This window comes from Hibiscus syriacus, unplaced genomic scaffold (genome assembly GCF_006381635.1).
Source record: "Hibiscus syriacus cultivar Baekdansim isolate YM2019G1 unplaced genomic scaffold, ASM638163v2 tig00018474_pilon, whole genome shotgun sequence".
Taxonomy (NCBI): Eukaryota; Viridiplantae; Streptophyta; class Magnoliopsida; order Malvales; family Malvaceae; genus Hibiscus; species Hibiscus syriacus.
In genome coordinates this window covers 15038-29846 of record NW_024062436.1, presented here as the reverse complement: position 1 = coordinate 29846, position 14809 = coordinate 15038, and the positions used below count along the sequence as shown (strand labels likewise).

The 14809-nt window shown below is 33.1% G+C and overlaps 1 protein-coding gene, 1 non-coding gene and 1 pseudogene across 4 annotated transcripts; 1 reads left to right on the top strand and 2 right to left on the bottom strand.

Moving 5' to 3' along the window:
- Window positions 1-3575: 3575 nt before the first annotated feature.
- LOC120209234 lies at window positions 3576-8158 on the bottom strand (annotated as a pseudogene).
- On the top strand, window positions 6498-9033 carry LOC120209225 (COX assembly mitochondrial protein 2 homolog). 3 transcript variants are annotated; one of them, XM_039208284.1, is made up of 6 exons: window positions 6511-6554; window positions 6661-6672; window positions 8062-8137; window positions 8402-8474; window positions 8573-8677; window positions 8757-9033. In XM_039208284.1, the coding sequence occupies exons 4-6, from the start codon at window positions 8430-8432 to the stop codon at window positions 8850-8852; spliced, it is 246 nt and encodes an 81-aa protein (XP_039064215.1). In that variant the 5' UTR covers window positions 6511-6554; window positions 6661-6672; window positions 8062-8137; window positions 8402-8429; the 3' UTR covers window positions 8853-9033. The 3 variants fall into 3 exon arrangements, with proteins under 3 accessions (XP_039064216.1, XP_039064217.1, XP_039064215.1); XM_039208285.1 differs by lacking the exon at window positions 6661-6672 and having other exon boundaries at window positions 6498-6554; XM_039208286.1 differs by lacking the exon at window positions 8062-8137 and having other exon boundaries at window positions 6505-6672.
- Window positions 9034-11819: 2786 nt separating this feature from the next.
- LOC120209240 lies at window positions 11820-11922 on the bottom strand. Its single transcript, XR_005524381.1, has one exon. It is a non-coding gene; the product is annotated as a U6 spliceosomal RNA (small nuclear RNA).
- Between the last annotated feature and the right edge of the window lie 2887 nt (window positions 11923-14809).

Sequence of the window (14809 nt, the reverse complement as noted above, 5' to 3'; positions counted from 1 at the left end):
ATATCATTATGTCAATTTTATTAACAGTCACGTCATCACCTATGTTGAAAATTAACGGCCAATTACTTGATTAAGTGGATCCGATGATTTAATTTTTCTCTCCTTATGGGTCTTTCCTTCTCACTCAGTCACCCTCCACAAATGATTCATTAGGGAATAATGGATAGACAAATGCCGAGATGAATAGATCGAGAAGTGTTAGAATGCGATTATACTTTCTAAAAAATTACATATTTGAATATACTTTCTAAAAAAAATTACATATTTCAAAATAGTGGGTGCACCCAATGTATATGGGGTTCAAGAAGTTGGGTATCACTCAAAAAAAGAAGTAAATGTGCCATAAATTGACCTCAAACAAATGTAAGCAGTCATAGTCATAAAGGTTGAAGGGTTCACATATGTGTTGTTCATTGTTTGGGGACCAATGTTTCCCTAGTCAAGTCGTTTATTGAGTTATTTTCACATGATTGATCTCTTTTGTTTCGTAAATTAAAAATAAAGTTGAACAGAAGCACAACCTAACTCTCTAGCCCTTATATTGGGATAGGGTGGTGGAGCAATTGTCCAATCAGACCTTCACAATCCCAATGATCAATAAACAACCGTCTTCTTAACTACGGTGTTTTGTCATTGTTGTGATGGCTTCCACCATCTTTGTATAAAAAGACAAACTTTTAATAAGGTTTGATCATCCTTTATTATTTTTTTGGATAAATTACGTATTTGGTATTTAAATTATTAATTTTGATATGTTTAGCATACAAATTTTTAAAAAAAAAATCATGCCTAATGTTTAAGTTTTTATTTCATTTTAGTATCTCACTATTAAAAACTTAACGCGTTTAGTACCTAAGCTGTCACTTTTGGCCCATTTTAGTACTTACATTTTCAATTTTTTTCAAAAATTAATGTTAAATTTTGAACAGAGATATTAAATGAAACAAAAATTAAATTTTAAGTATTAAAATGGATTAAAACTTATAGTTTATAACTAAATACGTAATTTACCCTATTTTATTTGTTGTTGATTGGAAGGATGCCAATATTGTAATTCTAGGATTGCCCCAGTCAAAAAACATGTCCCACTTGCTTTGTGCTTGTTAAGGTAAACGAGTACAAACCAAACGATTTTTTTATTTATGGTTATACGTAAATATTTTGAGTTCGAGTACAATGTCTTTAAAGATATTTTAATATTTATTGTTAAATAATTAAAAAAATTTCGAACATATACTACCATTATAACTACCTCGTGTTAATAAAATAACATTCTTTTATTTCTTAAAAAAATAATCCAGGAAAATTAACCAATTGGAATAATATACTAGGTTATTTGAGACCATCATATTACATAAACTCCACTGAATCTTTTTTGTCTCTTTTTGCAAAAATTACCTTAGGAAGGATCCAAAAAGGGAGATATGTCCCCAAAAAAAAATATGGCATACTTTTCAAGTTGAAACCCCTTTTCATGGATATGTTCAAAGAACTTCTAATCAATCCCAAACAACGTGGGTGACTCAAAAAATCAAAACCCTACCATGGATTCCAATTGACACTAGCTGCTTGACTTTTAAAATATAAGTAGGTGGGGGAGGTTGGATGGAGTTAGCTTCAAGTCATGTCATGGAGAAGCATCCATGAAGTGGCATCCTTTTCTCTCTTTCTGGGTCTAAGTCATGTCATGGAGAAGCATCCATGAAGTAGCATCCTTTTCTCTCTTGGTCTCTTTATTTTTAGGATAAATTATACGTTTAGTACTTAAATCATCAGTTTTGATCCGTTTAACATTTAGACTTTCAATTTTTTAAAATCATACTTAAAATTTAATTTTTGTTTTATTTTAGTACCTCACCGTTAAAAACTTTAGTCTTTGTTTTATTTTAGTACCCCGCTCAAAATTTAACGTTAAGTTTTTAAAAAATTAAAAGTTTAGGTACTAGAACGGATCAAAACTAATAGTTTAGGTACTAAATGTATAATTTACCCTTATTTTCAAAATAATAGGCCTAATTATCTATTCAAATAAAGGCCTAATTTTTCAAAAATATTTTTAAATAAGAGCCTCAATTTGAGCATATAGACATTTTTATATCCTTATCTAAACAAACTCGAAAACGTCAAGTTCTTATTTTACCTTTTGAAATGTTAGAATCTTATTTGAGTAGATTCATGTTTCAGCAATGTTAAGTCCTTATTTGACTATTTTAAAAAGTTAAGCCCTCATGTACACGGTACCCGGAAATTGGATCTTTATTTAAGCATTTAACCTATATGTATGTATGTATATATACACATACTAGTGTAAGTTGTAACAGAGTGGAATGTCTCCCGTGAAAGGAGTTTGGGTCAACCAATGAGACAAAATAAATGTGCTTTTGGGACCAATTTTATTATTGATAAAGTGATAGACACATGCCCATATATGACAAATATTTTTTATGTTGAATTCTTTTACGTTGTTAAATCTTAACTTGCAGATGAGAGTTGGAATGGGACATGTGTACAAACCCACAATACTTGACTGTTGACAGATTAAACATTTAAAATTGTAACATTGGACCAATTTTGGCAAAAGAAAATATTAGACACCCACATAGAAAATATTAGACACCTAAATAAAAAAATAGGTATAGTATGGACACTTATTTGTAATTAAACCTTAGGGGTAAGAGCGGATGCATTGAGCCTCTAAGGAGCCAAATGCATCCCTATTATTTAGTAAAAAAATGTATAATTTAATTTAATATGTTAAAAAAATGGAAAAAATAAAAACTTTTGCATACCATTAATTTTAAGAAAATAATATTAAAATTTAAGATATTTACTCTTAAATTTCTAGATCAGCCACAGAGGAGTTTGGTTCGCGAAAATATACTACCAAAGAGAATTATCTTTCTCAAAATAACATTCTCACGTTTGTTCACGGAAAAGATTACCATTTGAGAATAATTTTTCCCAATAGTAGTATTTTTTTAGTAAAATGGTAGGAATGTCGTTACCTACAAATTCTTAGGTATTAGACAATTCTTACCATTTTGGACAAGAATAACACTAGACTAATGATAATAATAATATTAATAAATTATTTTTTTACTTTACTCAAAATTATAAATATAATAATAATATTCAAAGAGTTTAATTTAGTAAAATATTAATAAATTGGAGTATTTAAAATTATTTAATATTTTTAATATTCAATATATTAGTTATTTATAATTTTATAAGGTGAAAAATAATATGATTATAAAAATGTAATTATTTAAAATAATATCTAACTTTAAGTTATTAAAAATAAATCTTATACATTGAAAAATAATATATTTGAGCACTCAAGATCATAATATTATTTTTTTCAAATTATATTATATTTTTTATAAATAAATATGATACTTATGAAAAATATTTAAAAGTATAAAATTAATATATTACTTATATATTAAATGTATTTTTTTTCAAAAGTTAGATAGTATAATGATTAAAATATTTATATAATTTTTTATTCAAATATTTATAATTTAATATTAAAATTCAACTTTTTTTTAAAGCATGTATTATGATTATAATGCTCCATTTACTATGTACATTCCCTCAACAAAATGGGCAAATGAGGAGAACAATGAAAGCTTTCACCCTCTATTTGCTGTTGGCAGTGGTAAACAAAAACCTATCCAGTAGCATTAGGTGTAGTATCCCTGCTAATCCATTTATCTGTCACCGAAACCGGCGACGATGGCAGTCGGATATTCTTCAACAATGCGATTTTATCGCCGGTCGGTGGTGAAGGAGGCGGTACTATGCTCCTCTGGATCTCATCATTGATATGTTCCTCCTCCTGCACACTACTCAACCTGGGACCATCACTTTGTATTGTCTGCATTACCTCCAAAACCTCTTCCATTGGGGGCCGCATCTCTTTCTCTTGTTGCAAACATCGAAAAGCCAACACCGCAACCGCAGTCGTCATCCGAGTTATACCCGAGGTTGGGATCAATCAACTCATCGAATGCACACTTTTGAATCTTGTTTATGGCTAAATTAGCCAAATTAATCTCATGCCTGTGTCTACTGATATCGACCGCAGGCATTGATGATACGAGTTCGACGAGAACAACTCTGAAGCTATAGACATCGCTCTTTCCGGTGAGCTGGTAACATTGGTGATATTCGGGGTCGACGTAGCCAGGGGTCCCCTGTGGTGCGGATGATATATGTGTGACAGCATTGGGGGAAAGCCGAGAAATCCTGAAATCTGCTACTTTGACAGAAAAATTTTAGTCCAGGAGAATGTTGTTGGTTTTAACATCACGATGTATGATATCCGAGGCATGGAGATAAGCTAATGCACTTGCGGTTTCGATTGCGATGTTCATACGAATCGGCCATGTGAGCAAACCAGACCGCACAAGATCGCCGTGCAGATGATCCGCAACGGTACCATTACGGATGTATTCCTAAACAAGTAGAAGTTCCTGGCTGCGGCGTGATGTGCAGCCATAAAGAGACACCAGATTCTTGTGACGCAAACGGGTCAAGATTTCGATTCGTTCATGAACTGTTCTAGCCGTCTATGGTTGTGCTGGTATAGTCGCTTGATGGCGGGGTAGTTCTGCTGTACGGTAGCTTAATATAAGGTTAATGAAAGGTGTTACTGGAAATGTTAATCTTTTTTTTAATATTTCCGGTTGAGCGCTACCTAAAAAATTATTTTTTTCTATCTTAAAAAATATTTCTGAATCTGTCACTGTATCGAAATATGTACCGCAGTCAAGGTGGAACTGTGGGGAGTCTTTGAAGGGCTGGAATTAGCATGGAAGCTAGGGGAAAGAAAGATCAAACTGGAAATCGACGATTTGGAAGTAGTTCAATTGCTTAAAACATACGGGTGGAACCTTCAGGCTGTTGAGCAGGATTGATGAACTTTTACAGAGGGAATGGCCCTTGGAACCCAAGCATATTGCACGAGAGGGAAACATGATTGCTGATCGACTCGCCAAGCTTGCGAGAATCGAGCCCGGGGAGTGTTTAATCTTCAAGAACCCACCAAGGGGGGTTCCATTGTTATTCCAGCTAGAGAATAATGCCCAAGGCAAAAGATAATCTGTCTTTAAGTTTCTACAGTTTTAGTTTACCAAAAAAAAATAAAGATATTATACATTTAAATATGTTTAATTTTATGAATTCTCATGGATTGTATAAAAATTATACTAATAAAAAATAGGGTAAATTACACGTTTACTCACTAAACTTTACCCTCTCTCTTATTTCATTTACTGTACTTTCAATTTTTTCAATTTGCTCAGTAATTTTATACGTTAAATTTTTTTGTCACTCGACCATTTTCTCATTAATAAAGTTATTACATGACTTATTTTAATAATAAAATATGTTACATCAGATTTATAATTTTAAAAAATAAAAATAAAATTATTAAATTTTGTTATCAAACCTTCAACCCCAAATCCAAACCTTAAATCTCAAATAATCAATGGCATCTTTCTCCCCTTTCGAAGACCCAAATTCTAAATTCAAAATTGCAACTCCATCCATCCTTATCCTACGACAAAGATAGAAGTCATGCAAGATGAAGAAAAAGCCTCAAATTTAATTTGCAGAGCAACAAAAGCAAGGGATATATGATAAAAGCAAAAGGTAATGGTATTGGGATTTGTTAAAAACCAGCAACGTTGCTGTTGAAATCAAGGTTCATAAGGAGTTTTCAAGCTTATTATCGACGGATTCGGAATCGAAACATGACAATTGTTTTGGGATTTACTTGTGAATGAGCCATTGTCATAATCAAGAAAAAACTGAAGATGCTCCCATGGTGAGGGAGGGGTGGGGGTTACAATTTGGAATGTAGGGTTTGTATCATTTTGGGTGTTTTCTAGTTAAAAGAATGCCAAATTTGTCTTTAAAATGGTTAAATGTGTTGGATGGAAATTTTGAGAGTCATTGAACTCCGACGAAAGTGGCTGGTGGTGGTCAAACAATAATTGACATGATGATCGAAATTCGAGTTTGTACAAATTGAGGAGAAAATTAGAGAGAAAATGAGAGGAGGAAGAAGAAGCGATGAAAATGATTTTTTTTAATTATTTTATTTTTTATTTGTTTTTTAATGATTAAAAATATATTTAAGTAATCCACGTCATAACTCCGTTAAAAAGTTAACGGTTGAGTGACAAAAAAAGTTTAACGTCTAAAATTCAGTGAGAAAATTAAAAAAATTCAAAGTATAAAGAGCAAAATAAGAGAAAAAGTAAAATTCAGTGAATAAACTTATAATTTACCCTAAAAAAATAAAGTTAAACAATATATATATATATATATATAAATTTAGTTTCATTTAAATAGATTAATATCTTCCAAAATGTGTAATTATTTTATTATTGCTAACTACTTACAAATACTACCACAAATTAATACAATAAATTATTCAAAAATAAAACCACAATAAAAACAGGAAAAAAAAACTAATTTTATTGGGGGGGAAACAATTTATGGTTTATAAGAAAAAGCAATCCGCTATTGCCATAGACGCCGCCAAGGTAAATTCCCGGTCCCTTATTCCCCCAAACTAATTTGCAAATCAGTTTTAGGGTTTGTTGATCCCTTTCGATTCTCCATTTCGTCTCCCGGCATCAACGGATCAAGATTATTCTCTTTGTAAGCTCTTAGCCGGTCTAACTTTTTATCCATTTTTGTTCTTTATCGGTTTTTCAGCCCTTTATCTGTTATTGTTGAGATTTAAAAAAAAAAAAAAAATTATTGATTGAATTTGGTGGCAATTTAGCTCAGTGATTGTATTGCGTACACTGGTGACGACAATGAATTTTAGGAAGCTAAATTATTATTATTATTTTCATTTTTTTCTTTCAAATGCATAGATTTGAGTCATTGATTAGCTAGAGGTTGTAGTTCTTTTTATTATTTGAATTATTTTTAGTTAATGATAGGGGAATACACTAAAATAAATCTATATATTTTGCAACTTTTGTTGATTATTTTAAAATTATGCTACTTTTGTGAATTGTTTTAAAATTAGAGGGAATCATGCTTATTTTCTCCAATGGTGATTGCAGGAAAACGCTTCCCCTTTGATTTGTTTAGGCTCAAATTAATCGAAAAACTAGATGAATTATTTTGATTTACAGTGAGACAACTTAAATATAGGGATTCACAACTTATGCATAGTAAACGCTTCAGATCATAATAAACAATATAGAGATTGGAAACTTATGCTCTAAGCTTCCCATTTGCTTTGTTTAAGCTCAAATTAAGCTTCCCTTGCACTACGCATAAGTTGCATATTTAGTCATTTTATTCTATTTTTACTTAAATATTTGAAGTCATTATGTAAGTTAAATTCTACTATTAGTTATTATGCTACACGTAAGTTGTAGTCTTGTAGATTTAGGATGTGTTTGAGAAGCCATCTAAAAATTGGATTTGGATGTAATTGCATATAAAATATCATTTGTGTGGCATGTCTCGTTAATCATTGGAACTAGTAGATTTCACTGAATTGAGTGTTACTTGAGCAGCCCGGAGTCAACCATCATTTCTTGTAGGGGTTGATTGAGAGTAGGTGAAACTATTTGATAATTATTTATAATGACCTTCAAACCTTTTAAATTCATTTTTAATTTCTGGGTCTATTGAATTGTACGTAATTACACTTTGCTAAACGAACAAGTTTATGGAATTAGAATTCCTACAAGGCAGTGTAATTACTGCTCTAGTAAGTACACTTACTTACAACTTCTCATGTCCAAATACACCCTTAATTATTTTTCTCCAATTTGATAATTTTTTTGGTACTTATACTTTAGTCATATTGTTAATTTGCCATTTAGGTAATGATTGAAATTTAAATTTCAAAAAGTATAGGGATCAAAATTAATCAAATTAGTGTATAGGGACTAAATGTGTAATTTTCACATTATAGAGGGCCTAATACTATAATTTGAGCAACTATAAAAACTAAGAAAGCAGGATGATTTAGGTATTGCACACAAAAGTTTTAACAGTACCATTTATCTCTTCACCTCGCAGAGTTGCGGTCTTGCTTTGTTGTTGCATTCGTCATAAAGTTCATTTTCTGGTTACGAGTCACGAGGAACTGAGAACTGTATGTTTCTGCCATCTCCATCAGTATACCTTTGGGTTTGGTCTTTTGTTGTCCTTTTAATTTACTGTGAGAACTAACATATTTATTGTTTCACAATTTAATGTGAATATTCTTGTTAAAATATTCCATCCTGGCTAAAGAAAAATTGATTTGAAACGCTTTTGGTGAGATCATTTGGGTAATTTTCCCCATCAACTTCCCGTTCAGAAATTTTTTCATTCAGTTGATCTCAAATCTGTTGCTGGTCTATATTTCATAATACAGATCGTTGAACATATTTTCTGCTGGAAAAATGCACCCTCCACTGACGTTGCATAGGCATCCGATGTGTGTTGAAGTAAGTACAATCTTGGTGTTGAATCTAAAGTTTTTAATTGTTGGATTGGAAGGAAGGGTTTGTTCTTGTTAAATAATCACGAGTTTATGTTTTGGCAGATCATCGAGGAGTTCCAAAAGTGTCATTTAGAGCATCCGATAGCCAAATTCTTCGGAGAATGTACAGAATTAAAGATAAAGCTCGATCGTTGTTTCCGACAGGAAGTGAGTTATTTTCAGCTCTGGGGAAATAGTATCATTGTCGTCATTCTGTCTGATATACTTGTGTTTTTCTCTTGGGCAGAAAGCATTGAAGAGGAAGGCCAATTTTGAACAGAGTAAGAAAATGAAAGAAAGGCTTCAGGAACTAAGAAGGGAAACCGCTGAAAATGACTCCTGAAAGTGAATTAGGATGCTATGCTTGGGCCATAGGTATTGCGCTCTACCCAATGAAAAATATGTTTAATGGTTTCTGATATGTAATTGAGAATAATTATACCTAGTATGTTGATGAACAAGATTATGGTTGGTTCTTGATTTTACATGAACAAACTTTGATGGTATACCTGTGTACTTGGACTGCTGAGAATCTTAAATACAATTCCCTTCACTTTATTCGTTTAAATCGAGCTTGATTATCATGAACTGAAGCTGTTTATATGTTGGACTTCTAATGGTGATTCACTTAGATGACAAATGGACACCTTTAAGGAAGTTGTCATTGAGGTTAAAGTGCAATCTCTGCTAGTAGGGTTATATTTTACACGTTTTCTGCACAAGGGAACAGGTGACCATTCTAGTGGAGGAAGACTAGGTTGCCAACGAGTTAGAATCGTCTTTGGGTTCAGATCGGAGGTAGAAAAGTGTTCCATTTTCTTCGGTGGTATGTTGTAAGGCTTTTTCTTCCGTCACATTTGATTGCTTCTGGCATTACACTGTTTTGTGGGTCTCCTGGTTCTTTCTTGCATGGTTAAGGTTGACAGACCATCCAAGAAAAGATCAAAGTGGACGAGTATTGACATATATAGTCATGAAACAAACATAACTGAATGGAAACCGAGATCACAGAAACTGATTTTCAGTTAGTTGCTGCTTTAAAATTACACGTGAAGTAAATTTTACCAGAAAGCAGAACCTGAAGAAATCAAAGAAAGTCTTCTCGTCTTTTACACATTTGTATGAAGAGAGTGATCCGTTCATGTCATCGGTAAAGGTCACGACTGATCGTAAATGGAGATCAAAAAAAGAGACTAATACAAATACAATTTTATTTGCGGAAACCCAGATAATTTACGCCTTTAATACAGTTTCAGAACTGTGGCATGTGCAGGATCTAGCATCGTAGTACCCATATATTAAAACATGACAGATAAATATTCGAGTTCAATTCCTGTATTAACAGAGGTTATGTTCAAATTATATATTAACAGAGGATTCCAATTCTGAATCTCAGATATATATTCTTGGTAAAACTGTTCAGTAAGAGTATTAGTTGACATGGTAAGTCAGTGTTTCTAGTATGAACTTGTTCATGTAATATGGTAGATGAGAAATAAGTTCCCTATCAAGGTTCAAGGCAACCAGGCATGAGAGACAAAATTTTTGATGTTTTCGAATTATATACTTTAATATACAAAAGTGGGGATCAATTACAAGACAATTTTGTTCTTTAGATACTCCAAAGGAAGCACAAACTGCTTCTGATCCACACTGTAATACAACAATGCCACCCTTGTCGACCACCAATGATGTGCTGCAACTGTTCGTCTCGGAATCCCTCGGGGTTCTTGGTAATATGATTCTCTTTCTCCTAATAGAAGCACCTTTTTTGTCATCTTTTTGCTAACTTGATAAGCTTCTTGGCACTGATCATCTTGCTTTGCTTGGTTTAGTAGGAAAGACTATGAGATAGAAGGAAGAAAAAAAGGGAATTTTTAGGTCTTAGAACTCTGATTACTAAATGCAATTGGTGTGCTTGATGTGAGGCAATGCAACTGGGATGAACTTATATAATCTCAAGGCTAGATACAATCCCTTTAATGAAATAGTAGAATTCAGGTGTTCATAGGAAACAAAGCCATGTAATGGCATATATGAGGGCTAATCTACAAGGGGGCTGCCTGTTTTTAGTGAATAATTGTTAATTGATCTATCAAGGTGATGCATACAAGTGCATGCAGACACATCTTTTCCTATCAGCCAAGTGGTTTAACAACAATATGGTGCAATGTTACAATAACATTGACTCATGATTTGATAACAGATTGAAGAATCCTTGAAGTTTACCTGTGACTGACCATCTTGGTTTTCTGAGTAGTAAAAACAAAATTTATCAGTTGGTCTAGATCCAATGGGAAGGAGGTAGTGGATCTAACTTGCTAAACTATGTTGTCATAAACCTGACAATTCTCAGTAAAAAAGCACTATATATTGCTAATCTATGCCGTAGGCAGGTTTCTATAAGGAAGGGTTTTACTGTTCTTATTCAAACTGTAGCTGAATTATATCATGCCACAATGAGCAAGGCCTCTACAAGTTAGAAACAACAGCTACGGGTTGAAGATGAACTAGTTCGGGTCACATTGCGAATTTCTTTGAAGGGTCAACCTTTATGCATCCAAAGTGACAAATTGAGAGTCATTTAGAGTCTGAATGAGCAAGACAAATACATGAAATTGTGGTCATTCTAACCTCTTCCAACAGCTCAACTGCAGGTGAACTCTGACCAACGGAGCTGAATTCGCTAATGTCACCGAGCAAGGTTTTTATAAGTTAGAAAGCAACAGCTAAAGGTTAAAGCCGAATTAGTTCGAGTCGCATTCTCTGAAGGGACAATCTTTATGCATTCAAAGTGACAAACTGAAAGTCAGAGTCTGAATTAACAAGACAAATACATGAATTTTTGTGGTCATTCTAAGTTCTAACCTCTTTCAGCAGCTCAACTGCAGGTGAACATTAAACTTTCAATTCAAATGCATTGCTCAATGGTACCAGTTACCAGCAATCGAAGTTGTATAATTATTTGGAACTTGAAATGGAAAATCCACAAGGTAAACCAGATTGAGCAAAACTTATGAAATCGAACATCAAACTAAGCACAACAACGCAAAGGAAATAATCAGATACAGAGATGGCAACAGAAGACCAGGGGAATTCCACAACCTACTTCAATAAACTCACACATCAAACTATCTCAAATCCCTAACAATAAATGTCGAAATCATATTCACTGTTCAAAATTGCTAAAAAGGAAGAAACCCAGATTGAGCAAAACCCATGAAATCGAACATCAAACGAAGCACAAGAACTCAAAGAAAATGGTCAGATAAAGAGATGGAAACAAAAAATCAAGGGGAAAAAATTTAAAAAAAATTTGGACCATTTCTCGATTTGTGCGTGTCATCCTTGCGCAGGGGCCATGCTAATCTTCTCTGTATCGTTCCAATTTTATCAGATGTCCCCGAAGGGACGAATATAGATAGCTGCTTAGTTCATTATAAACTGTCGGTTTTATCTTTACATAGCTAATGTGGGATATCTAGTTGGTTCCCAACTGAATCATGAACTGGCCTATCTCATCTTTATAAGATCCTAAAGTGTAGGCTGGCCCAGACTTGGGCGTCGCATAAAACAAAAGCCATGGGCTTTTATGCTGGTATCTTACTAATCTGATTCAAATGGATATATTTGGTCAGATTCCAACTAAAACCTGAAGTTGAATTAGTTCATATTATACTGAACAAGGCCTCTATATGATAAGAAAGTAAAAATTTAATGTTGAAGCTGAATCAGTTCATGTCCTACTGAGAATTTCTTCAAGGGACAACCTTTGTAGATTCGAAGTGACAAACTGACCTCTTTGTGCATGTTACCTACAGGTGAATTTTTAACTTTATATTCAAATTCGTTCCTCAGTGATTATCAATTCATCCTACAGCTTTTGTGTACTCCGAATACGTAAACTAGAAGAGGTTTCTGGTGATCAGTAGGCTCTGCCCGTGCGAGCCACTTGAAGAACTTGCACCGGCATCAGAAACCTGTCCATCTTGAGCGTCATACCTAGCTTCCTCGATTGCAGACCCCCACAAAAGCTGGCTGAGCAAACTTTAAAACTCGAGTTGCATCCGACCACGATATAATATGCTCTTGCCTCTTTACGAGCAGCTAAAGAGTAAAGAGGCCACAACCGTGATGCCGCAACTACACCCGCAATTTAGTACTACGAACATTGTTGGATTGAAATAGTGCAAGTCTCGAAAACCCATGCCTCTTACCTTCTTGGGGATACGCAGCATGTCACGTGCATTCTAGTGAATGCTTTTCACGATCATAATCCTTCAAACCCCACCAAAAGAAGTTCATCATCTTTTGCGGCTCATCGCCAGCATTAAATGGAAGAAGGAATACACTCATACAATAAATAAGAACTTGTACCAAGTCGCAGAAGTGTTTCATCCTTTTAGTTGAATAGTTTCTTAGTAGTTCACTGCTGAAATAAAACCATTTTATTTTTCTCTCCCCGTAGAAGGGACGGCAAGACCAAATATCGACCATGAACAATAGGATTAGACACCCAAGTAGGGGTGTTCAAAAATACCCAATCCAAATGACTCGATCTGTCGGCCCGATTAAAAAATTTGAATATTTTTTTAAATTTAAGTTCCGGTCGAATACTCGACCCGACATTTCTCGGGTCGTACCCAGGTCACAAAATTAAATTTTTTGGGTACCGAAACTTTCTCGTACCCAATTACTTTTATTTATATATATAATAATATTACATATTTAACTATTAATAATTTTATATATTAAATTAAACTAATAAAAAATTTATAAAAAAAACTCCCATGAAAAAACCCACTTTTAAATTCTATATTTGGATGTTGGAGTATGTAATTCGAATATTTAAATTTGTGTATGTTTTTTTAATTAATAATTTGAAAATGATAAAAACTAGGTACCTGATTACTCGAATTATGGGTACCCGCAAAATTCGAGTATCCGATTACCGGGTAGCCGTAACATCCAAGTCGGGATATGAACCGACCAATCAACTACCCGAAAACCCCGGGTACCCGGCTTTGAACCCCCTAACCTCAAGCACTATCAAATTAATGTCTAGATTGACGGTAGGTTGACTAAAGGACCTAGATGATAAAATAATAGCAAGACTTTAAGGGTTCAATTGAAAAAAATTGATCTTTGGGGATCAATTTAGAATCTGAACTATAGTTTGAGGATATTTAGTGGAATACCCAGTTTTTATGTTACCTAAATTCAGTTTCTCTTTCCAGAACCCTGAAAAAACCTTCCATTTACGAACACCTGTCTGTCTTCTGAACTATAGAAAGTTAATCTCTTTTAGTTGCCGCCCTCTCTCTTCCTTCCTTTTCTTTCCCATAGCTCTTTTTTTTTCCATCAAAGAGTTTTGATCAATAGGCCTGTAAATGAATCGAACACACACGAATGGAAGTATATTTATGTTCGTTAATTTAATAAATAAACGAACATAAATGAACACGAACATAAACGAACAAAAATATTTTATTCATGTTCGTTCACTAAGGAATATAGTTTGTTCATATTCGTTCATTTAAATGATAAACGAACAAACATAAATGAACATAAACGAACACAATAAACAAACAACACAACACACACAAAAATAAACTTATTCGAACACAACAAATGAATGTAAAAAAAAATAAACAACAAGAATAACTTAAAATTCATTAATATAACATGCAACTTTAGAGTTAATTTGTTCGAATACGAAAAAAAACATACATAAATCATAAATAAGCTATATGAACATAATAAAGTCTTAAGTTAATTTGTTCAACAAAACAATCTTCTTGAAATTCAAACAACTTCAATAATCTTCATAACATATTCAACTTGCCCTCTATTCGAACATAAATGAACGAATATAAATGAACGAACATAAATGAACGAACATAAATAAACATAAATGAACGAACATATAATCGAACGTTCACGAACGTAAATGAACGAACGAGCCCTTTGTTCGTGTTCGTTCATTTAACTAAACGAACGCAAAATCTTGTTCATGTTCGTCATTTAATAAATAAACAAACATAAACGAACTTCCCGACGCACAATTCATAAACAGTTCGTTGAACGTTCAGTTCATTTACAGGCCTATTGATCGATCTTAATCTACACATTTAAAATTTTATTCTCATGAATAAAATTAAGAATAAAAAGGGCAAGCTACGTATTTAGTCATCTAATTGTTTCTGCGATTCTGTTTTTGATCACTCAATTATTTTTTCAAATTATACTTAAATGTTATGGTTTTGGTATGTTTTGATCACCCACCGTAAAAAAATAAAT